Genomic DNA, 23,367 nt, shown 5'->3' with positions numbered 1-23,367 from the left:
GAAAAATGCATGCTGATAAGAACACTTTTCCCAAACAAAGGTAAGAGTTTAGCTACAGAAGATGAGATTGAAGGTTAATGCTGATGTCAGAGGGTGCACTGCCCCATCTCCACCTTCAGGTCTCTTAGCAAGCCCTTGTATCCAGTGATGGTGATGGTTGAGAAGCAGCAGTACAACTTTCAGGGTCTCTCCCAGACCAACAGTGGAGAAAGCAACCCGAAGTGTCCACATGTGTTCATACAGGGAGGCAGAAGTTTCTAGGAAGGCCATGGACCTATTGCAGAGATCACAATGCAGCTGGGAACATCAGCAATGGTTGCATGGTGCCATGTAAGAAGTTAGAGGAAGGCATATGAACTAGAATCATCTCTCGTGAGAAGAGGGTGAAGGAAAACACCTACTATAATAAAGTATTCATCTACAATAAATTATTTTCAATATGCAAGTTGATGTTTTTCACCACCATGGTAAAAAAAAGTAGCCCAAAACTAAGGTTAGGTTAGCCATTGCAAAAATAAAGTTACATCTTTTTGTGTGGATTCTTGAGACTAAAAATATTAAAGCTGCTCTAGTACCTTGCATTATGTCAAATCAGGAACAGATATAAGATATGCACAAATATGTGGCTGAATGCTTCTGACTAGATTTATACATCTATTTAGAGGGAAATAAGTGGTAATTATAGATAAAATTCAAGTGTTTCTGTTTCAATGAGGTTTTCTTTATTGGTAGTATCAACAATTAGTTTGATTATGGTGTGTGCATGTGTGTGTTTATGTACGTGTTTTCTAGGATGATACTATCCCTCAAAAACAGATCAAAGTTCAGATTCACCTCAATCAAAAAAACATTCATATAGCTATTGTCTATTTTCCATCTTTTTTGTTGTTGTTGTTGTTGTTGTTTTTTAGACACAGGGTCTTAGAGACAGGGTTGCCGAGGTAGACTGCAGTGGCACGAACGTAGCTCACTGTAGCTTCAGTCTCCTGGGATCAAGCAATCCTCCTGCCTTAGCCTCCCAAGCAGCTGGGACTACAGGCATGCACCACCACACCTGACTACTTTGTTTGATTTTTAGTAGAGAGAAAGTCCCACTACATTGCCCAGGCTGGTCTTTAACTCCTACATTGCCCAGGCTGTTCTTTAACTCCTGAGCTCAAATGATCCTCCCAGGTTGACCTCCCAAAGTACTGGGATTACAGGTATCACTGTGTCAGGTCAAATTGCTATTGTCACCTACAGTCACTATACTTTTAAGTGAATCTTGTCTTAATTCCCTCCTTCGTAAATTATTTGAAGGTACATACATGTTTAAAAATTTTGAGTTAATTTTAACAAATAAAATGTTATATAATTTGTCCTGGGGTTAGAGAGAAGAAAACAATGTGATAGCATATAAACTGAGAAGCAAATCAGATTTTTCTGCATGAAGATATAAATAAAATAATGCATATTACAACTTCAAGGCTAACTTCTACAATATTATTTATTGAGTTTCTTTTTTTAGGTTATTGTAAACTGGGCCTTCAAGAAAATTAGCTGGCATTTAAGCTTAGTTAAAATAAATCAAGTATGCCTCAAGGACTTATTCTCCTCTAATAAATATAAGAAAGACAAAAACATACCCTTTCTTCACCCTGGCAAAATCAAAGGCCATCTGTCTGTAAGAAAAAGCCTTTTCATTCAAATATCTACTATAGCGCCTTATGAAGGTAGACATATCATAACCTGGGGGAGTGGAAAGAAGAAATAAAACTAATTAATAAAACACCTTCAACTGTGCTTTGCATACTACTATTTTTTTTAAACTCTCTAAATGGTGATAGTCCTAGGATAGGGTCAATAACTGTGTCAGACCCCATTTAAAATCCTGCTTGTAGGCAAAAACTTTTGACATGAGGCATTCCAGGATGATTCAATTACTTATTCCACCATTCCAGTACATAATATGTTTTTAAATTTTCCTTGAATTTTTGTTCATCTTTCAAATAATAGCCAGTTTCAGACTTAATTCATGCAGCCATCTGATAATGTTCCATTTACTTGATGTGCTTTCTTTACACATAACAGATAAACAGTGAATATGATCAATGAGCAAATGAATGCAGTTCAAACCCTATTAATCCACACAAAAAATTTATTTAAGACTGGAATCACTTTTTTTAATTGAGAAGGCATCATTTATTTCATTGTCTCCTGTACCTTCATAAAAAACAACTGTGGGTCTAGCACACCCACTGTTACTTTTTAAGGTAAACATGTGGTAAAAATCCCCAAAATAAACTTAATATATATTTTATATGCTGAGTTGTCTATAATTAAATATTTTAAAGCTATATTTAAATGTAATTATTTTTACATTCTTAAATATTCAATGAAGCTATCAGTTGCAATGATTTTGGATTAATAGTCTCACTTCAAAAATCAAAGCATTGGCAAAAGATTATAAAATACAAATATTCTCACCATGGGATCCACTTTTGTCCAAAAAATTGCTGAGATTGAACAGTGTATTTCTGGAAGCCAAATACTGAATAAATCTCTGAAAAACAAAAATTAGAATTAAATATACATATGCTTAAATCATACCTTTAAATAATTTCTGATACTAAAGGGATTTTTTTTTGACAAATTCTCATTGTGATCTCTTTTGCTCAATTATAAAGTTTCCTAGAATGCTGAATGTCTCTGAGAGGAAAAAAAGCTTTGTGAATTAGAATTAAATTGTATGATCTTTCATTTCTGCACATAATGGAAATACTACAATTTATTAGGATTCAGTAGACATCCTACATAAAATTGGTAATTTTAATTTTATCAGTGTTTTCCAAAACAAACATCTTATGAATGCAATTTTCACTCAAAGATTCAAAGGAATCTTTCCTATGGGAAAAATAATTCTATTGTTCTTTCTTCTAACATTTTTGCTTAAAAATAGGTTTACATGGTATATCCATTTCTTGAACCTATAATTTTAATACAGGCATATCTCATTTTATTGAGCTTTATTTTTATTGCACTTTTTGCAAATTGAAGATTTGTGGCAACCCAGGGATAAGCCAGTCTATCAGTGCTCACTTTGTGTCACATTTTGTCACAATATTTCAAACTTTTTCTTTATTATTATATCTGTTTTGGTGATCTGTCATCAGTGATCTTTGGTGTTACTAATGTAATTGTTTTGAGGTGCCCATAAATAATGGCAAACTTAATCAGTAAATGTTGCGTATGTTCTGACTGCACCACCGCTGGTTGTTTCCCTGACTTTCTCCCTCTCCTCAGGCCTCCTTATTCCCTGAGACACAACAATATTGAAATTAAGCCAACTAATAACCCTACAATGATCTCTAGATATTCAAGTGAAAGGAAGAGTCACACTCTCACTTTAAGTCAAGAACTAGAAGTGATTAAGCTTAGTGAGCGTGGCATGTCGAAAGCTGAGAAAGGCCAAAAGCTAGCTCTCCTATGCCAGTTAGTCAAGTTGTAAATATAAAGGAGAAGTCTTGAAGAAAATTAAAAGTGCTACTTTAGTGGACACACAAATGATAAGAAAGTGAAATAGCTTTCTTGTTGATATGGAGAATGTTTGAGTGGTCTGGATAAAAGATCAAACCAGCTACAACATTCCCTTAAGCCAAAGCTTAATTCAGAGCAAGGCCCCAACTTTTTTTCAATTCCAGGAAGGCTGAGAAAGGTGAAGAAACTGCAGAATAAAAGTTTGATGCTAGCAGAGGTTAGTTCATGAGGTTTAAGCAAATAAGTCATCTCCACAATATAAAAGTACAAGCTGAAGCAGGAAGTGCTAATGAAGAAGCTGCAGCAAGTTATCCAGATCTAGCTGACATAATTTATGAAGGTGGCTACACGAAACAGATTTTCAATGTAGGCAAAGTAGCCTTCTATTGGAAGAAGATGCCATCTAGAACTTTCTTATCTAGAAAGGAGAATATAGTACCTGACTTCAAAACTTCAAAAGACAGCCTGACTCTCTTGTTAGGGGCTAATGCAGCTGATGACATGAAGTGGAGGTCAATGCTGATTTACCATTCTGAAAATCTAGGGCCCTTAAGAATTACACTAAACCTACTCTGCCCGTGCTCTATAAATGGAACAACAAAGCCTGGATGACAGCACATCTGTTTACAGAACGGTTTACTGAATATTCGAAGCCCACTGTTGAGACTTACTGCTCAGAAAAAAAAGATTCCTTTCAAAATATTACTGCTCATTGACATGCACCTTGTCACCATAAGAGCTCTGATGGAGATGTACAGAGAAATGCATGTTGTTTTCATGACTGCTAACACAACGCTCATTGTGCAGCCCATGGATCAAGGAGTAATTTTTACTTTCAAGTCTTGTTATTTAAGAAATACCTTTTGTAAGGCTATAGCTACTATAGATAGTGATTCCTCTGATGGATGTGAGCAAAGTAAATTGAAAACCTTCTAGAAATGATTCACCATTCTAGATGCCATTAAAACATTTGTGATTCATGGGAGGACATACAGATACCAACATTAGCAGGAATCCGGAAGAAGAGCATTTCAGCCCCTATGGATGACTTTGAGGGATTCAAGACCAGTAGAGGAAGTAACTGCAGATGTGTGGGAAAATAGCAAGATAACTAGAATTAGACATAGAGCCTGAAGATGAGATTGAATTGCTATAATCTCTGATAAAACTTGAATGGATGAGGAGTTGTTTCTTATGGATGAGAAAGAAAGTGGTTTCTTGAGATAAAATCTTCTCCCGGTAAAGATACTGTGAACATTGCTGAAATAACAACAAAGGGTATAGAAATTACATAAACAGCTGATAAAGAAGTAGCAAGGTTTGAGAGATTAACTCCAATTTTGAAAGAAGTTCTGCTGTAGATAAAATGCTATCAAAGAGCATTGAATGCTACAGAGAAATCTTTTGTAAAAGGAAGAGTCAATTGATGTGGCAAACTTTACTGTTGTCTTATTTTAAGAAATTTCTGCAGCTACTTCAACCTTCAGGAACCACCATCCTAATCAGTCAGCAGCCATCAACATCAGGGCAAGACCTTCTAGCAGCAAAGATTACAACTCACTGAAGGCTCAGATGATCATTTGATAACCATTTTTTCAGCAATAAAGGATTTTAAAATTAAGATATGTACTTTTTTAGACATAATACTATTGTACACTTAAATAGAGTACAGTATAAGTGTAAATGTAACTTTTACATGCACTGGGAAACCAAAACATTTGTGTGACTCACTTTATTGCAATATAAGGGTTTTTTTGCAGTGGTCTGGAATCAAACCCGCAATATCTCTGAGGTATACCTATACCTCATATTGCTAAGACAATGTCTAGCTTAAAGTTTATTTTTTGTTAAATAACTAAGGAGAAGATTAAACTTGTATTCTAGATGATCTGGAACTGTGTATTTCCTTTTCTTTTTCTCCAAATTAGTGAAAATTCAAAGAGCCTTAAATCATCACCATACTCTTCCTAAAAGCCTCCTTCCTCCATCAAAAAAAGAGAAAAGTTTACTTAGTTTACCTCATTTCCATGCACCATGAGATGATGTGTTGTCACTAAAGCCTTAAACACAACCACCCAGCTACTGTTTGTTGCCCGCTCAAAGAGAGTGTCGGCCATCTGAGGAATATTAACATTGGTCTCGTTGGTAGCCTGGATCAAATCTATGAAAACAGAAGATATTAATCAATGATATTAACAATTACATACAAAAATTCATTTCAAACTTGGAACATATAAACCTGTTTACTAAAATATGACCTCAAAAGTACTCTGATAACAGCTGATAACAAAATTTTAAAAAATTAAACTGTAATATTTTACCCATAGACATGTACATATATTATTTACCTAATATATTTATTTATTCTCGAGTATATTTTGCTCCTTAATTTTATTCTGCACTCTCTTCTGAATTTACCTGTTTGCTGGTACTTATGCCATTTTTAAAATTATAAACTCCAGGAAGGCTAAGCCTCATATATTTAATCTTCTTTGTTACTGCTATAAGCACAATGTCTCAAATGTGGGCATTTATTCGATATGCCATTTGAAGGCAATAACATAAATGTACTTTTCAAACTTAATAGCTAAAAGTATATCTCATTTGGATTTGAACTTTGAAAGGTGCTAGTAAATACACTTTTCACATGAGTGGCAGAATGAGGTCAAATATTAAAGAGAAAAGAATTCTATACACATGTAAGCTTTCGTAGAGCATGCATACATTAAATTACTATAATTTGACCTGAGTTTATAAGAGAGTAAAACTTTATAATATATTCACTGTTCACATCTACATTTTATTAGTATGAGTCCAGGTGTATTTTCTTTTCTTTTCTTTTTTTTTTTTTTTTTTTTGAGACAAAGTCTCACTCTGTCACCCAGACTGGAGTGCAGTGGCGCAATCTCTGCTCACTGCAAGCTCTGCCTCCCGGGTTCATGCCATTCTCCTGCCTCAACCTTCTGAGTACCTGGGACTACAGGTGCCCACCACCACGCCCAGCTAATTTTTTGTATCTTTAGTAGAGACAGGGTTTCACTGTGTTAGCCAGGATGGTCTTGATCTTCTGACCTCACGATCTGCCCGCCTCGGCCTCCCAAAGCGCTGGAATTACAGGCATGAGCCACCGGTGTACAGGTGTATTTTTTTTTTTTTTAATTATCTACTGGCCAACAGGGAGTGCCCAGCATTCAGAAAAGCAGTTAATGCTGTCAAAGAGTTAGCTGGGACAACCAAAGATCATGTGCTAAGCAACAGAAGCTAAGCTACAGCCAGACAGTACAGACTTAAGTACTTTCAACAGTACAGGATGACCTCTTCAAGACAGCAGACACTACATGACTTCTGTTACAGTCCACACTTATCTTGCAGAGACCTGCATGTGATACCCATTTCCTAGGCAATCCCATGCAACAAACATGCACTTGCAACAAAAATGCACATGTATTCTTCTTACTCCAAATCCACACTTGCTAATCATTAAACTATACATTTTATGTATTGCATTTCTCTTCAAAATAAATGTTTTTAAAAATTGATATTCCATCACTGAAAAATATCTATAAACTCCTTAGACTAAAGGATATCAATAATTGTTCTGAATTACAAGTGGATCAAGGCAGGCTTATTTCTTTTTTTTTTTTTTTTGAGACTGAGTCTCCCTCTGTCGCCCAGGCTGGAGTGCAGTGGCCGGATCTCAGCTCACTGCAAGCTCCGCCTCCCGGGTTTATGCCATTCTCCTGCCTCAGCCTCCCGTGTAGCTGGGACTACAGGCGCCCGCCACCTCGCCCGGCTAGTTTTTTGTATTTTTTTAGTAGAGACGGAGTTTCACCGTATTAGCCAGGATAGTCTCGATCTCCTGACCTCGTGATCCGCCCGTCTCAGCCTCCCAAAGTTCTGGGATTATAGGCTTGAGCCACCGTGCCCGGCCTAGGCAGGCTTATTTCTTAATTTATACTGATTTTAAATTTTGTCATCATCCCCTTTCCATCAACACCCTTCTCTCAATATTTTCCTTTATTGAACTTTTCCTGATCCTTCAGGAAATCTTTCCTGGTCCCTTTCAAATGCAGTCCCATGTGGCCTTCCTGTGCTTTAAAACTTGAGGCACTTTGTTCCTGCTGGGTGTTCAGAATAGATGTATATTTGTCATAACTTCTACCATGCCACAGCTCCTTAAAAGTGATAATGTCTGTTTCATGTACAGCACTTTGCAGAGCATTGTGTACAATATTTGTTGAGACAAAAGTATAAAAGACACACTTTAGCTAAAATAATCAAATGAGTTAACATTTGGAAGGTGTAAATAACTCAGTGAACCAATATTTTCCAAGTGACTAGTGCATAATATTACAAAATAATGCATGAGTAAAAAAATCTATTCAAAGTGTGATATAGACCAATGCATTTTAAGGTAGCAGAAAGTAAAAAAAAATTCACTGATACAGTTTCAGAGTCAACGTTGCAATTTAAACTTAAGAAACTACAACTTGGAGAATTGTAGTGTAGTATCAAAAGAATATTCACAATTTTCTGAAAAGGTTATTAAAATGGTTCTCATTTTTTCTAATTGAATATCTTTATGAGGCCAGGTTTTCTTCACACACTCTTAACTAAAATAATATTACCAAACAGATTGATTACAGAAACAGATATAAATGCTCATCTTTTATTGAGTAAGAAATCAAAAAGATTTATAAAAATGTAAAATGATAATACTCTTTTCACTTTTTTTAAAACAATCATTTCCCCTAAAAGTATTATTTGTATTAACATGTTTATATGTAACATGTTAACAGATTTATTATTGTCATTTAAAAGTGAATTTTAAAAAACTGTCCCAGTTGTAATTTTTAATATAGTAAATATCTCACCTACACAAAAGCTTTTTCAGTTCCTTAGTAATTTAAGAGTACAAAAGAGTCTTGAGACCAGTTTGAGAGCAACTATTCTTCATCTACAGATACTCCTTGACTTATTGTGGGTAACATCTTATACACTCACCATGAGTTAAAAATATTATTAAGTTGAAAATGCACTTAACACACTGATCCTACTGGACATCATAGCTTAGCTTAGCCTACCTTAAATGTGCTCAGAACACTGACGTTAGCCTATAGTTGGGCAAAGTCATCAAACACAAAGCCTATTTTATAATAAAGTGTTGAATATGTCATGTAATTTATTGAATACTGTACTGAACATCAAAAACAAAATTGTTTCACACCATTGTAAAGTTGAAAAGTCAGAGGTCAAACCATCATAGGTCAAGGCCTTCTGTATACCTAGAAAGAGAATTGCTAGGTAGTAGGGTATGCACATATTTAACTTGAAAGTTTTTTTCCATAGTGATTGCTCCAAATGCTCTCATAAGTAGTTATTATATAAGTTTCTACTGCTCTACTCGCTCACCAAAAAGATAACTTTCATTTAAAGAATTTAAAAAAGAAAATATAGATATAAACATACAGAAAAAAATTCTTAAAAATTGTGAGATCTAAATGCTATGTACAGGTCATGTATCAGTTTCTTAGAATTCTAAGTTTTATTTGAACTTGGGAAGATGTATCTGGTATCTTTTTGGTAGTTTATAAAACAGCTTTATTGAAGTATAGTTGACAATAGAATTGCACATATGTAAAGTGTACTAATTGATAAATTTTGACAAACCTATACATTCATAAAACTATCACCAAAAATAAGATAATTAACATACCCATCACCTCTAACAGTCTCCCCATATCCTTTAAAAATTCCTGTTTCTCTTCTCCTGCTATTCCTTAGCAACCATCAATTTGCTTTCAGTCAATATAAATAAATTTGCATATTCTAAATTTTATGTGAAGGGAATAAAACTTTTTTCTTGAGAGGGAATGACTGGATTCTTTCAGTTAGCTAATTATTTTGAGATTTATCCATGTTATTGAATATATCAATAATTCATTCCTTTTTATTCTGAAGGTATATTCCATTATATGAACATACAAAAATTATTTATTCATTCACCTGTTGATGAACCTGTTGATGAATTAAAGGTGATTCCAAGGCTGCTATGAACATTTACATATATCTATTTATATGGACATATGCCTTCATTTCTCTTCAGTAAATTTCTAGAAGTAGAATAGTTAAGTCATTTTTAAGTAAACATTTAATTTTAGGGAACTGCTTTCAGAAAGCTGTTTTTCAAACTACCAAAAATATTCCATATATATCTTCCCAAGTTCAAATATTTAATTTTAGGGAACGACTTTCTTGCCTGATGGCATTTCTACCATGTTACATTACCACCAGCAGTGTATGAGCATTCTAGTTGCTCTACGTCCCTGCCAAGACTTTATATGGTTTTTTTTTTTTTTTTTTTTTTTTCTATTCTATTCTAACAGGTATGTTGTGGTATCTCTTGGTGGTTTTTCTTTGCATTTCCCTAATGACTATAATAGTGTTAAACATTTATGTCATGAGCTTTTCATTTGTTTGTTTGCCATTGGTATACATTCTTTTCCTATTTTTATTGAATTATTTTATTATTGAGTTATTCTGTATCAAGTCCTCTATCATATATGTGACTTGCAAATATTTCCTCTAAGTCTATGGCTTCTCTTTCCATTTTCTTAATGGTGTCTTTGAAAGAACAGAAATTTTAAATTATGATGAAGTCCTATTTATGGAGGCTTTCTTTTATGGACTATACTTTTGGAGTCATATCTAAGAAATCTCTGCTTAATCCAAGGTCACAAAGATTTTCCATGCTTCTTCTACACATTTTATAGTTTTAGGGTTGTACGTACACTTAGGTCAATAATACATTGTTAGTTTTTATAAACGGTATGAGGTATGGATGTTTCATTTTTCTGCATATGGATATCAAATTGTTCCAAAGCCACTTGCTGAAAAAAAAAAAAACTATTCTTTCTCCACTGAATCGCCTTTGTGTATTTGTCAAAAATAAATGGACCACACATCTTTGAGTCTCTTTTAGGACTCTTTATTCTGTTCTGTTTACCTATCTGTCTGTCTGTATACCAATACCATACTATCTTGATTACTATAAATTTATCATAATTCATAAAATTAGGTAGTGTTAGCCCTCCAAGTTTATTATATTTTTTTCAAAATGGTTTTTGGCTCTTTTAGGTCCTTTGTGCTTCTGTATGACTTTTAGACTGAGCTTATTAACTTTAACAACAACAAAAAAGGCTTCTGGGATTTTGATTGGGAATATGTTGACTCTATAGATTAATTTGGGGTAAACTGGCATCTTAACAACATTGAGTTTTACAATCCATGTACATGGTCTATTTATTTTGGTCTTTAATTCCTCTCAGCAATGTTTTGTTCTTTGCAGTATATTAGTCTTACACATATTTTGCCAGATACATTCCTAATGTTTTATATTTCTTCAAGATACGGTGATATTTATTTTTCATTTCAATATCCAAATGTTCTTGCCAATATTGAGAAATATAATTGATTTCTGTATCTTGATCTTGTATTCTGAAACTCTGCTAAACTTGCTTATCAGTTCTTTTTGGTAGAGTCCATCATATTTTCTGCATGAATGATCATGTTATTTGTGAAAAATTCAGTTTTACTTTGTCTGGTATTCAATATACTGACAACATTTATTTAATATGCTTTTGTCCAGTGTTTTGGTTGTCTCAGGCATGAGTGAAAATAAAGACAATCTCACTCTGCTACTTGTTACCCCTTCTTGCCACAAAGTATCAGTCTCTCTTTTTGGTAGTTTGAAACAATTGAAATTAATCTCAGAAAATCTCCCTAAGGTGAGATATATCATAAACAAGAGAATGAAGGAAATAGGTATAAGTATAAAGACAACTTTAACTTTCAGGAGTTATAAATAATTGTTCACTAAAACAAGAAAATAGCAACAAATCTAAATAGTTCTCAAATTTGTGGTCACCTACTTCTTTTCCCACTACTATATGAGATTGTCAATCACTTAAATCCTAGGAAAACATAGCTCTTTATGACAAGGCCCTTGTTATCTGTTGCTTGGACTGCTCTACAAACTCTTCTCTGAGTCATCTCTAGCACAACTAGTACATTTGTGAAAAATTAACTACCCATGTGTGCCCTTCTGATCATAGCTGTCACCTGCTCAAACCCCCCCTGGGGCCTCCTGCTCTCCATTTAATAAAATATAAATACCTGAAGTATACACTTTATGCCTTATATTTTGAATATACAGCCTCTCATTAGAAGACTCAGCTACCTTACTAATCTTTTCTCTGCTACAAATTGTGCCAGCAAAATTATTATGATACCTTTACATTCTATTCTCATTGCCCAGAACGTCTCTGCCTTCACACTATTGAGAGCTCATCTCTCAAGATCAATCTCAAATACTATATTCTCCATGAAGTGTTTTCTAATATTCTCTTCAAATAGAAGAGAGACTTTGATTTTCTCTTCCCTGCAAGTAAGGCAAAGGACACTGGATTGGGGGCAAGAGGCCTAGTTCACAATCTCACTCTGCAACTTACGGACAAGTTAATTTGACCACTCTGCAGCTCCATTTTTTTGCACCTAGAAATAAGGATAATATTAACTATTTTACGATTTGTGGTAATTATCACCCTATATGACTCTGCGGTAGTCCTTTTTACACAGAATTATCATTATTAGTCTATGTAGGTCTCTCCCTGACTGAAGCTCAAGGTCTAACAGGTAATAAGGGGGCCATATCTGTATCTATGGATCCCTAGTACCTACCACAGGTCTTCACGTATAAAAGACACTTAATAAATTAAAGATGGCCATAACTGGCTTGTCATATGTCTGAATCTAAAATACTTTCATACTAAAACTAATAGTAGATATTACAGGCCAATTCTTTCAATAACTCTTACTAGACATAATTGAATCAACAAATTAGAAAGGGTTACTTTCTGTTTCATTGTTATGTATACTTTTATCAGCAGCCTAATTTAGGAAAGTATCCTCTATTCCATTTTAAAATCTCTCCCTAAGTTTAATTATATGACTCTGTAAAACCCCACTAGTACAGCAGTTTTCCTTTGCACAAATGTCAGAAAGGGATATAAAAATTGTTCATTCTTTTTTTTTTTTTTCTTTTTTTTTTTTTTTTTTGGAGACGGAGTTTTGCAATGTCGCCCAGGCTGGAGTGCAGTGGCTTCATCTCGGCTCACTGCAAGCTCCGCCTCCCAGGTTCACGCCATTCTCCTGCCTCAGCCTCCCGAGTAGCTGTCACTACAGGCGCCCGCCACCATGCCCGGCTAATTTTTTTTTTGTATTTTTAGTAGAGACGGGGTTTCACCGTGTTACCCACAATGGTCTCAATCTCCTGACCTCATGATCCACCCACCTCGGCCTCCCAAAGTGCTGGGATTACAGGCATGAGCCACCGTGGCGGTCTATTCTTTTATTTTATAATCATCATGTAAACTTGAGCTTCCACAAAGAGAAATGAGAAACTACAGACCACATTCCAAGGTCACACTAAAATACAATTTAAAAATACTCCTTTCACATAATAATAGCTCAGAATATTTGCCACATGGACAAACATATATATATATATGTGCAAGATTATTCATTATAATTCTTTTAAATTTACATCTCGTTCCTTCCTTCTTCCCTTTCTGTTATGGACTGAATATTTGTGTCCCCTCAACCAAATTCATATGTTGAAATCTACCCCCAATGTAATGGTATGAGGAGAGGAAGACTGTGGGAGATGATTATGTCATGAGAGTAGAGGCCTCATGAATGGGATTAGTATCTTATAAGAGAGTCCCCAGAGAGCATACTAATTCTTTCCACCATGTAAGGGCACAACGAGAAGTCAGCAGTGTATAGTACAGAAGAGAACCCTCACCAAAACCTGACTATGCTGGACTTCCCATCTCCAGAACTGTGAAAACCAAATTTCTGTTGTTTATAAGCATCTAGTCTATGATGTTTTGGTAGCCCCTGCAAACTAATATCCATTGTATCTCCCTCCTTTCCTTGATCCCTCCCTTCTAGTTAACAACAATCAAAGAGTTCAAACTTGCAAACATTTGTAAACAGAAAAAATTGTTGCTATCTGGTCGATAGGAAAAAGTGATACAGATGATTCAGACGTTTTTCTTCTTGGGTTCAGCACAAATGACAGACATTAACATTGCCTCACCAACAGCTATTTCCTTCCCTCTTCTTCTCTGCCAGCAGAATCCTGCCCCCATCCCTTCTCTGCCCATCAGAAAGGTCAAAATGCCAGACAGGTGCAATCCGGGCTTCCCATGTAGCTAGATATGTAAGCGGCAGTCTGCCGAGGTCACTTGGGAAAACTTTTTCTTTCATAATAAACAGAGTTGTCATTAATATAAGAAACAGAATGGAAACATGTCTCCTCTCCTTCAAGAATATAGTTGTGTATGCATGTGATGTCATGGCCATCTCAACAGGAGGACAGACTTCACCTATAAGTTGAAGATAGCAGATGGGAGTTATAGAAAGCACCTGGGTCTGAATGATTTTTTGTTTGTTTGTTTTATTTTGTTTTGTTTTGTTTTCACTGCAAATCAAACCCTGGAAGTACCCTTACTGGGGACTTCTTGTTAAGAAAGATAGTAGGCCACGTGTGGTGGCTCACGCCTGTAATCCCAGCACTTTGGGAGGCCGAGCCGGGCCGATCACTTGAGGTCATGAGTTTGAAACCTGACTTCAGCCTGGCCAACATGGTGAAACCCTCTCTCTACTAAGAACACAAAAAAGTCAGCCAGGCATAGTGGTGGACACCTGTAATCCCAGCTACTTGGGAGGCTGAGGCAGGAGAATTGCTTGAACCAGGGAGGCAGAGGTTGCTGTGGGTGGAGATAGTGCCACTGCACTCCAGCCTGGGCAACAGAGAGAGATTCCGTCTCAAAAAAAAAAGATAAATAATTTTAATTTTATTGTTTTGTCCTTAGTTGGGGTATTCTGTTACTTGCAACCAAATGCAAGCTAAGTGATAAAAGCTACAACAAAACACCAAAGAAAAGGAACCAGACCTATGGTCTCTCAAGTATCTTCCAGCTCTAACTTTCTCTGAGTATGTCACTGCTCCTCAAAATCACAAGGCTTGTTCAAAATTGTAGTAGTGTCTTCCTGTGGGATAAGAGCCCTTTGCCTAAGTTCAGTTACAGGTGAGTTGGTTACAGATACTTAATGGGTTATATTTTGGGATGGAGAAAGGGACTATCTTTTTCCCATGCGGAATGAAGACCTAATAATGTGAAACAATTTTATAAAATATAAATTCTGCATAGAGAAGTTCTGAGGTAACATGGTAAAGACAGGGAAATCATCAGAACAAGAATCTAAAGAGGATATTGGACATGTCAGGCACTTCCTAGGAGAAGGGAGGGTAAAGAGAGGTATTGGGTGAACTGTGCAAGTCTAGGCAAGACTGAGCTAGAGGGGCTCTCCATTGTCAAATGAAACAACCTAGTGAGGGTTTAGGTGGGAGGGATACCTGAAGGGGAGGTGCTGAGAACTGCATAAATGAGAATAAAGGAGGAGAAAACAAGAATAAGAAGTGATAACCTTTACTTGCTAACTGTAGATAATGGATGAATAGGGCAAGTAAGAAAAGAATAGACCCCTTCTAAGCTTATAGAGATAGATAAAGGGGAGCAGTTTATAAATATGCCTAATACGATAAATTTTATTTGTAGAATTTAACAACAGATATCCTTCCTCAAATAAATTCTTTAAATAGAAAGATAATGTGAGCTTTAAAATACATTATTTACTTTAGTTGATATAGCTGAATACTTGTATATTTATATTAACATGTAAACTTTAATGTAACATTATTTACTTCAGTTGATGTAGCTGAATAAGTAATTGTATTAACATGTGAACTTTAATGTAATCTGGTTTCTAAACTCTTTCAGTAACTTCTTTCATCTTGAAGAAAATATATATACTTTGTAATTTTTTTGTAGTCCTCTGTGGAAATATATGCTACAAAAATTCTCTTACACTATTTGTTCCCCAATAGGATTTTGGCTGATTCAAAATTAGGAAATGCAGCATATATCACAGTTATTGAGTTAAGGTTTTGGAGCCAGACGAGACCTAGTTCAATTACCTTATATTATTTAATAATGTGTGAACTTGAGCAAAGTTGCCTCTCTTAACCTCCATTTCTTTATTACCGTAAGGGAGATAATAATAGCACCTACCTGACAGCTGTTTCACTAAATTGGGTAATGCAAGCAAAGTATATAGCACAGAGCCTGATACACTTGAAGGAACACACACACGCACACACACACACACACACACAAATTATAATTAGATTCACCCTTTGGCTGCCTATGTCAAAAAAGATTTGGCCATGGCAGGATGATTGCTTGAGGCCAGGAGCTCGAGACCAGACTGGGCAAAATGGATAGACATCATCATCTCTACAAAAAGTCCTAGCTGCTGGGAGGCTGAGGTGGGAAGATCACTTGAGCCCAGTAATTCAAGGTTACAATGAACTATGATTGCCTCACTGCACTCCAACTTTGGCAACAGAGTAAGACCTTGTCTCAAAAAAAAAAAAAAAAAAAAAAAAGAATGTGGCATACTTTGTTGATTAATATATTAATTCATCAACACATTTTTATTTAGTGCCTACTATGCGCCAGGCACTGTTCTATCTATTATCTACATATAATAGCAGTGAACAAAACAGACAGTGTCTGCCTTCGTGGAGCACACATTCTAATGAAGGAAACAGGCAGACAACCAGATATACAACGTCGAACACAGACAATGTTATGAAAAATAAAAAAGTAAGAAGATAAATAGATAGAGGATACTGCTTCAGATAGGGTGATCAGAAAAGGTCTCCCCAAGGAAATGAAATTTGAAGTGGTCTAAATGTAGTGAGAAAGCCAGCGATTCAGTAATCTTGGGAAGGAACACTCCAGGCAGAGGAAAGCAGCAAAAGCAAAGGTCCTAAGGGAAGGGCATGCCTGACAGATTCAAGAAAGAACCAGAACGTCAGTGTGACTGGAGAACAGCAAGCAAGGGACAGAGTGGCAGACAGAAAACTGACCAGGTTCCAGACAACTCTGTGCATTATAGGTCACAGAAGGGACTTGATATTTCATTCAAAATGTAATGGGAAGCTGCTAGAGGGTTTTGGTCAGGGGAGTATTGTGACCCAAGTTTTATTTTGAAGAATTACTATTGTGGCTATATGGAGCAAAGACTGGGTGGGGAAAGGGGAGTTAGGGAGACAAATAAAAGAGGTTATTTTAATAGTTCAGGTGAGTGCTGATAATGAGCCTATATTAGTGTGGCAATGGGATAGAAGCGGGAAAACAAAAGGTAGGATTCTGGATATTCCAAAGGCAGAGCCAAGAGGAATAGCTAATAGATTTGATGTGGGGAGGAAGACATAAGACACCAAAGGAACAAAGAATGATAAGCTTGCAGCCCCTGAACAACTGGACAAAATACCTCTTGCACACTCTCTGGAAAAAGGAAAGAAAAGCACTCTAGGTGAGCTGTGCTTATATCTAGTTCATGTTTCTCTTTCCACCCACTTCCACCTACTTGTCACTCTCTTCCTTAACTTCATTCCCAACCACAAGAGACTCCATGCCTTGTGCAATGTTTGAGACACATCCAAAGGGATTTCTACTTTCTATGGAGCAGATAAGGGGGTGCCCTCAGAGTTATGTCAGTCATTTCAGAATCACTGGCAAGCTATACCCCAAAATGTTCTCAATGTAGGCCAGTCTGAGGTACAGTCATCAGCAACACTTCAGAATGAACAGTATAAATTACTGATTATGATTCTACTGACCAGTTGGAGTAGAGGAGATAATGACCATGAATGTAACACCATGAACTCACAGAGCTCCAAGAGCCAGCAAAATTTCCAACCACCTGCATGAGTCTGAAACTGGGGCCAAGCACCACTATTACTTCAGAAGGGGATGGTGGAGGGAAGCTGGCCATGTGCCAAATATTGTCAATCCCTAGGGTAGTAGAAAATTATTTAGACAAAAATGGGAAATTTATATTTTTGTCTTTTAGGGTTTGTGCATAGCTTGTTGTGTCATTAACAATGTGACTTTAAGCAAGTCATTCGGTTTCCTTATCCTACAGTTTTCTGTGAGGTAGAAATAATACATGCATGCCAGCTGAAATACTATATTGCTTTTATATTTTATCCTTTTTTGATTGTTTTCTTATAAATTATCATGGGATTCTCAAAAGAACTCTGTGCTTTAAGAATCAGAAATTTATAGGAATAGAACTTTAAAAGGATAAGTAAAAACACAGATCATTCTATAGCGGTGGAAGATGACCATTTGTAACACACTACTGAAACAGAAGATCTAGGTGTTCTGGGCAATCCACAAAGAATCTCAAGCCAGTTCTCTAAGCTGGCAGTAATTGCTGGAAGGATGGCCTTTGCTGACTTCGTTGCTAGGGAGATTTTAGAAGATACGAGCAGCTTGGGTTACTGATTTCCTGCTACTGCCACACAATGATCAATTACCACGTCTAGTCTTCAAGTATGTCAGGTAAATTAACACACGTCCTATTTACATGACAGCCTTGAGGTTTTTTTTTTCTTTTTCAAAGAACCTTGAACTAAAAATAAACTTCAGGAGTTTACATTCAAATTATCTCCAAAACAGTATTTTAGGTGTCTCTAGAGAAGAATTTACCATATTGGTAAACTTACCATCTCCCAACACTAATTGACCAGCCCTGAATGTCTTTTAAAAATATCTAACCCTCATGCTCTAACCACAACCCATCACTTCCTACTCTATCCTCAGAAAAGAATAGCTATTTTATCCTTAGTTAACTCCTTATATTCAACACTTCCTGGTAGAGTGCTCTCGAGCCATTAAAAAAAAAAAAAAAAAAAGGCAGTGTTTCATAAATGGGACTCAAACAGCAGACATAAGGCATCAGTTTTCTGTTCCAATCAAGCTGCCTACCCACACACGTGAAACTTATGTTTCCTAAAAATAAATAGTTCAGAAATGGCAACTGCTGCTGCGGGCATTTGGGACTTTTCTCCTTTGCTGTATCTGTATCTCTAAGATGTCTCCCAAATTCTTTTCTATTTTTCATTCCAAGGCTATCACAGGACTGGATCTAAGATGGCCCTCATCTTATTTCCTAGGAGGAATCATCCAATAACAATTCAAGTCTGTTTTCTCTCAGAAGTACCAAGGAATACAACTTTAGTTCTCAATACATAATTTCACTTTACTGCAGGATTTAAGTAAAAAGAAAGAAAGAATATCTAAGTGAAATGAAAAAAAAATACAGCTGGCCTTCTGTATCCACAGGGTCCACATCCTCAGATTCAACCAAATTCAGATGGAAAATAATTGAAAAGAAAACCACCACCACACACACACACACACACACACACACACACACACACACACACACACACAAATACAACAATAAAAAAATACAAATAAAAACCCAATATGAGATAACAACTATTTACATAGCATTCCCATTGTGTTAGGTATTATAAGTAATCCAGGGATGACTTAAAGCATACAGGAGAATGTGCACAGGTTATATGCAAACACTACATTTGGTATCAGGCACTTGAGCTTCCACGGAATTTGGTATCCACAGGGAGTCCTGGAATCAATCCACCATAGATACTGAGGGATACCTGAATTTAAGCTTCCCCTCCATAAATATCCTTAATTCCTAGGGGAAAAAAAGAAAAGGGAAAACTAGTTTTTAAAAATACTGTTTTTTCACGTCTTTAAAAACACTGAGGAGAAGTTGCTGAGACTACATTTGCTGATAAGTAAATTGTTGGGAGAAATGAAGACTGTTCAGAAATTTAGAAATAAAAGTTGATAGCAGCAGAAAGGCAAACCTTTCAGTAGGTCAACCCCTGAAGCCCCAGGCCCTATCTCTTCTTTTTCTATGAGGCCCTGCACAGCTGAGATCCTTGACCAGGCCAACCCGTTCCATTCTCTTCTATCCAACAGGTAGAAAAATGAATCAAGTTCCTAGTTCCACCATAGTTTGGAGTCAAGAGGAAAGATCTTTCTGACACCTCCAAATAGAACTTTATGTTTTTAATCCTTAAAACACTGTAACAATGATTAGTTTCTTCAAGTAGTTCAGCCCTAGGCTTCAATGCACTTCAGGCTTGGTGAGCTACCTGGAGAACTTAAATATTAATCAGAATATAGTTCTAGAATAAAGTGATTTCTAAGATTTAAAAAACTTCAGTGTTCACAATCAGCAACACAAAATTATATACTACTCATGTCCACTTACATTTTTTTTTTCAAAAAGTTAAGCTAAATCAAAATACAGCTGTCTTTCCCATAGCACAGATAATGCTTCATATACTCAATTATTAACAGCTCTTTATAAGGACACCTCTTAACATATCTTTATAGCTCTCAGAGCTAAGAGCAACTCAGTCAAATATATTTACAGAACTTTCTGGGTCACCCAGGTAATTTATGCCAAATAAAAGGCTAGACCTCTCTCTATCAAGTTTAAAAATTCAGGATTAAAGAGTTTATCATATTACTTTCCCCTCCCCACCATTCATACCTATACCACTATTCATACCCGAAAATGTACCCACCTTAGTAACCATAGTAGTAGACACATCAACTACTCAATTCAAAAGGAATAAGTAAAGTTTTAAATGTTTACTTTCTGTATAGCAATGTCCCTCTTATCCTATTCTATAATCTCTGTTCTTGTTTTCATTTCCCTTCATTAAAGCAGTAGAAAAAATTTGGCACTGTCACATTCCATCAGAAACTCATTCTCTGATGACTCAACTCTTTTTTAAAACTATCCAAGTCTAAGTTCTCTAAGCATGTTCACCAGACAGGCATTTTCACAACTGTAGGATATTTAGGCAATCCATTTTATTCTATTATATCTTCTCCAAACTTAATTCTTCTTAGTTCTGCCCTCTTGTTTATAAACTTTTCATACCACTAAAAAGGATTACATACAAGTTTGCAGGCATTTTCTTGAGTTCTCTAGTGCTCAGTCTAGAACAAGTTTCTTAGCTTTGGCACTACTGACATTTTGGGCCAGAAAATTCTTCATTATGAGGGCCTGTCTTGTGTATTGAGGATGTTTAGCAGCATCCCTAACCTCCACCCACAATATGCCAGTAGAATCCTCCTTCCCTCCAAGACAACCAACAGCATGTCCAGACTTTGTAGCCTGTTGAGAACTGTTTGCTTAGAGTAAGAGTTTGGAAATCTCAAGGATTGAAGTTGAGCTGCAGTAGGACCCCGGGGAAGCTGTTCCAGCTTGTGACCAACACTTATCTAGTTTTAGTTGTGGCCAAATGACCATGCTGCCTGAGTAACAGTCTGTAAGAACCTAATATGTGTGCATGCTGCTTATAACCAAAAAATGATTTACAGAAAAGGGACTCTCACACATAATCAAGCATAGCAGTCCCTAGCTTTTGAAGGGGTTATGATCCAAAAGTATATTTTAGAATCACTAGGTTGAATTATATGAAATTACCATTTTTGTCAGTCAAAAATGGTTAACACCATCAGCAATTTTATATAATTCAACCTAATAATTTCTGAAGCAATTATAGGTTCCCACAAAATCCTATCAAACTGTTCTATCCTGGCTGTTTCCTTTTCTCCTGAGGTCCCCAGATAGCATTGACCTAAACTTTGATTTTCACCAGGAGCAGTCACTGGCTCTGAGGAGGTTTTCTATCCCTCTAGGCCCTGTGGAACAACACACACAACCTTAGAGCTTTTGGAAAGCCCTGCTGTCCAAAGAGAGAGATGCCTATTTCCTACATTTCTCTTCAACTCTTTTCCCTCATCTGTTTAGATAATCAAGATAAAGACCAGTGGTACATATACAAAAATCCACAGAAAATTCATCTATAGTTTACAACATGACAACTATTACTAGCCACCTCAGGAAAAAAAAAAAAGTTAGAAAAAATCAAGGGAAAAACAAGCAAGAAAAAGAAAAGAACTGCATTTACTGGAGGTAGAGAATACTATAAAATATAGGTAACTGAAGGGATGTATACTTTGAGCAGCAGTGCTCCATGAGAGCAAGGGTTGAGAGAGAAAGAGAGATGAGAGGGGTATTTGTCAATCAATAATCAACTCTGAACATAATAAGCTGTACAAAAGATGATCAATCCTGGTCTACCATTCCCCCAAGTGTTCTAGAATGACAAATGGTGGCAGAAATCCTGGACTGAAAAACACTGTAAACTCCATATGATTTTAAATTTGAAACTATGGGTCACAGAGCTCCCATGATCAAGTAACAGAATGGGGAACAATAAGCACACAGCAATGTTTCTTTAAGTTACAGGTTAATGAAAGCTTCCTTTAATTCTCCTGATACCCTCTGGACTTCGCTTCCATTTGGTGACATGATGGTCCACTGTTTTCTCTCCTCAATCCTGGAGAAAAAAGAGTCCTTCCTCCTTCCTCCTTCCTAAGGGCATACCATATTCTGGGCTCTCATTCCTGCAGCAGGCTTTCTTCTGCCTACTCTGTCATTATTCTTTAATTCCTTTTTTTTTTTTTTTTTTTCCTTGAAACAGGATCTCGCTCTGTTGTGCAAGCTAGAGTGCAGTGGCACAATCATGGCTCACTGAAGCCTCAACCTCCTGGGCTCAAGAGATCCTCCTACCTCAGCTTCCAATTGAGTAGCTGGGACGACAGACACATGCTACCACACCCAGTTAATTTTTGTGTTTTTGTTTGTTTGTAGAGACGGAGGTTCGCCATGTTGCCCAGGCTGATCTTGAACTCCTGGGCTCAAGCAATCTGCCCACCTCAGCCTCCCAAAGTGCTGGGATTATAGGCTTGAGCCACTGCACCTGGCCTATTTCTTTATTTCTTTCTTCTTTCTATTATATCCTCTCCCCTATATCTTCTAAGCACATCCTTAGCCATTCTTCTTCTTCTTTTGTTTTTTTTTTTTTTTTTAGGAAAATGAAACATAAGATCCCTCTCTCATGCCTGTACTATACTCTAGATTCCCTAATCTCACACTTTCTCTTTGTCTCCATTTCTTCACTTAAGACTCGGGACCTCATTATAACCAGCTAGCCTCTAGAAGCCTCTACCATATGACCATCATCCCCATCATGCTTCCTAAACTGCTCCCAGGTCAGCTGTGTCCTCTAAAATGCCAAAACCAATGGGCATTCTCATTTCCACCCTATTCTGTGCGTCAATCCTGATCTAGTTTTTAAAAGTCATATTTCCTGGGATTTGGGGAAACCACCCTTTTCTGGCCTTTTTCTTATCTCTGCCTTTCCTTCTCAGTCTCCATTACCGGCCTTTCTTTCTTCCCCCAAACTCTTAAATAATAGGTGTGCCTAAGATGATTTCCTCAGTCCTCTTCTGTTCTTAGTCAAGACTCTTAATAAGTGATATAGTTTTGATATTTGTTCTCTCCAACTATCATGTTGAAATTTGATCTCCAATGTTGGAGGTGGGGCCTAATGGAAGGTGTTTGGGCCTTGGGAGTGGACCACTCGTGAATGGCTTGTTGCTGTCCTCATGGTAATGAGTGAATTCTTTCTCTATTAGTTCATGGGAGATCTGATTGTTAAAAAGAGCCTGGCCCCTCCTCCTCTCTCTTGCTCCCTCTCTTGCCATGTGACATGCCTGCTCCCCCTTTGCCTTCTACCACAAGTAAATGCTTCCAGAGGTCCTGACCAGAAGTAGGTGCTGGCGCCACACTTGTACAACCTGCAAAACCATGAGTCAAATAAGCCTCTTTTCTTTATAAATCACCCAGCCACCGGTATTCCTTGATAGTAACACAAAATGGACTAACACATTAATCAATCTC

General features: G+C 36.6%; 1 protein-coding gene across 27 annotated transcripts in view; it reads right to left on the bottom strand.

Annotated features, from left to right (window-relative positions):
- Positions 1-23,367, bottom strand: part of LOC105495854 (synaptosome associated protein 91) — a 166,277-nt gene that overhangs the window by 116,508 nt on the left and 26,402 nt on the right. For all 27 annotated transcript variants that reach the window (XM_071096777.1, XM_071096770.1, XM_071096781.1 and 24 more), the window contains exons 3-5: positions 5,535-5,677; positions 2,467-2,542; positions 1,626-1,728 (exon numbers count right to left, since the gene is read on the bottom strand). In XM_071096777.1, the coding sequence (XP_070952878.1) occupies positions 1,626-1,728; positions 2,467-2,542; positions 5,535-5,677 (322 nt within the window). The remainder of the gene's footprint in view (positions 1-1,625; positions 1,729-2,466; positions 2,543-5,534; positions 5,678-23,367) is intronic.

The sequence above is a fragment of the Macaca nemestrina genome, chromosome 5, assembly GCF_043159975.1.
Source record: "Macaca nemestrina isolate mMacNem1 chromosome 5, mMacNem.hap1, whole genome shotgun sequence".
Taxonomy (NCBI): Eukaryota; Metazoa; Chordata; class Mammalia; order Primates; family Cercopithecidae; genus Macaca; species Macaca nemestrina.
This window is presented reverse-complemented; position numbering and strand designations above follow the sequence as displayed.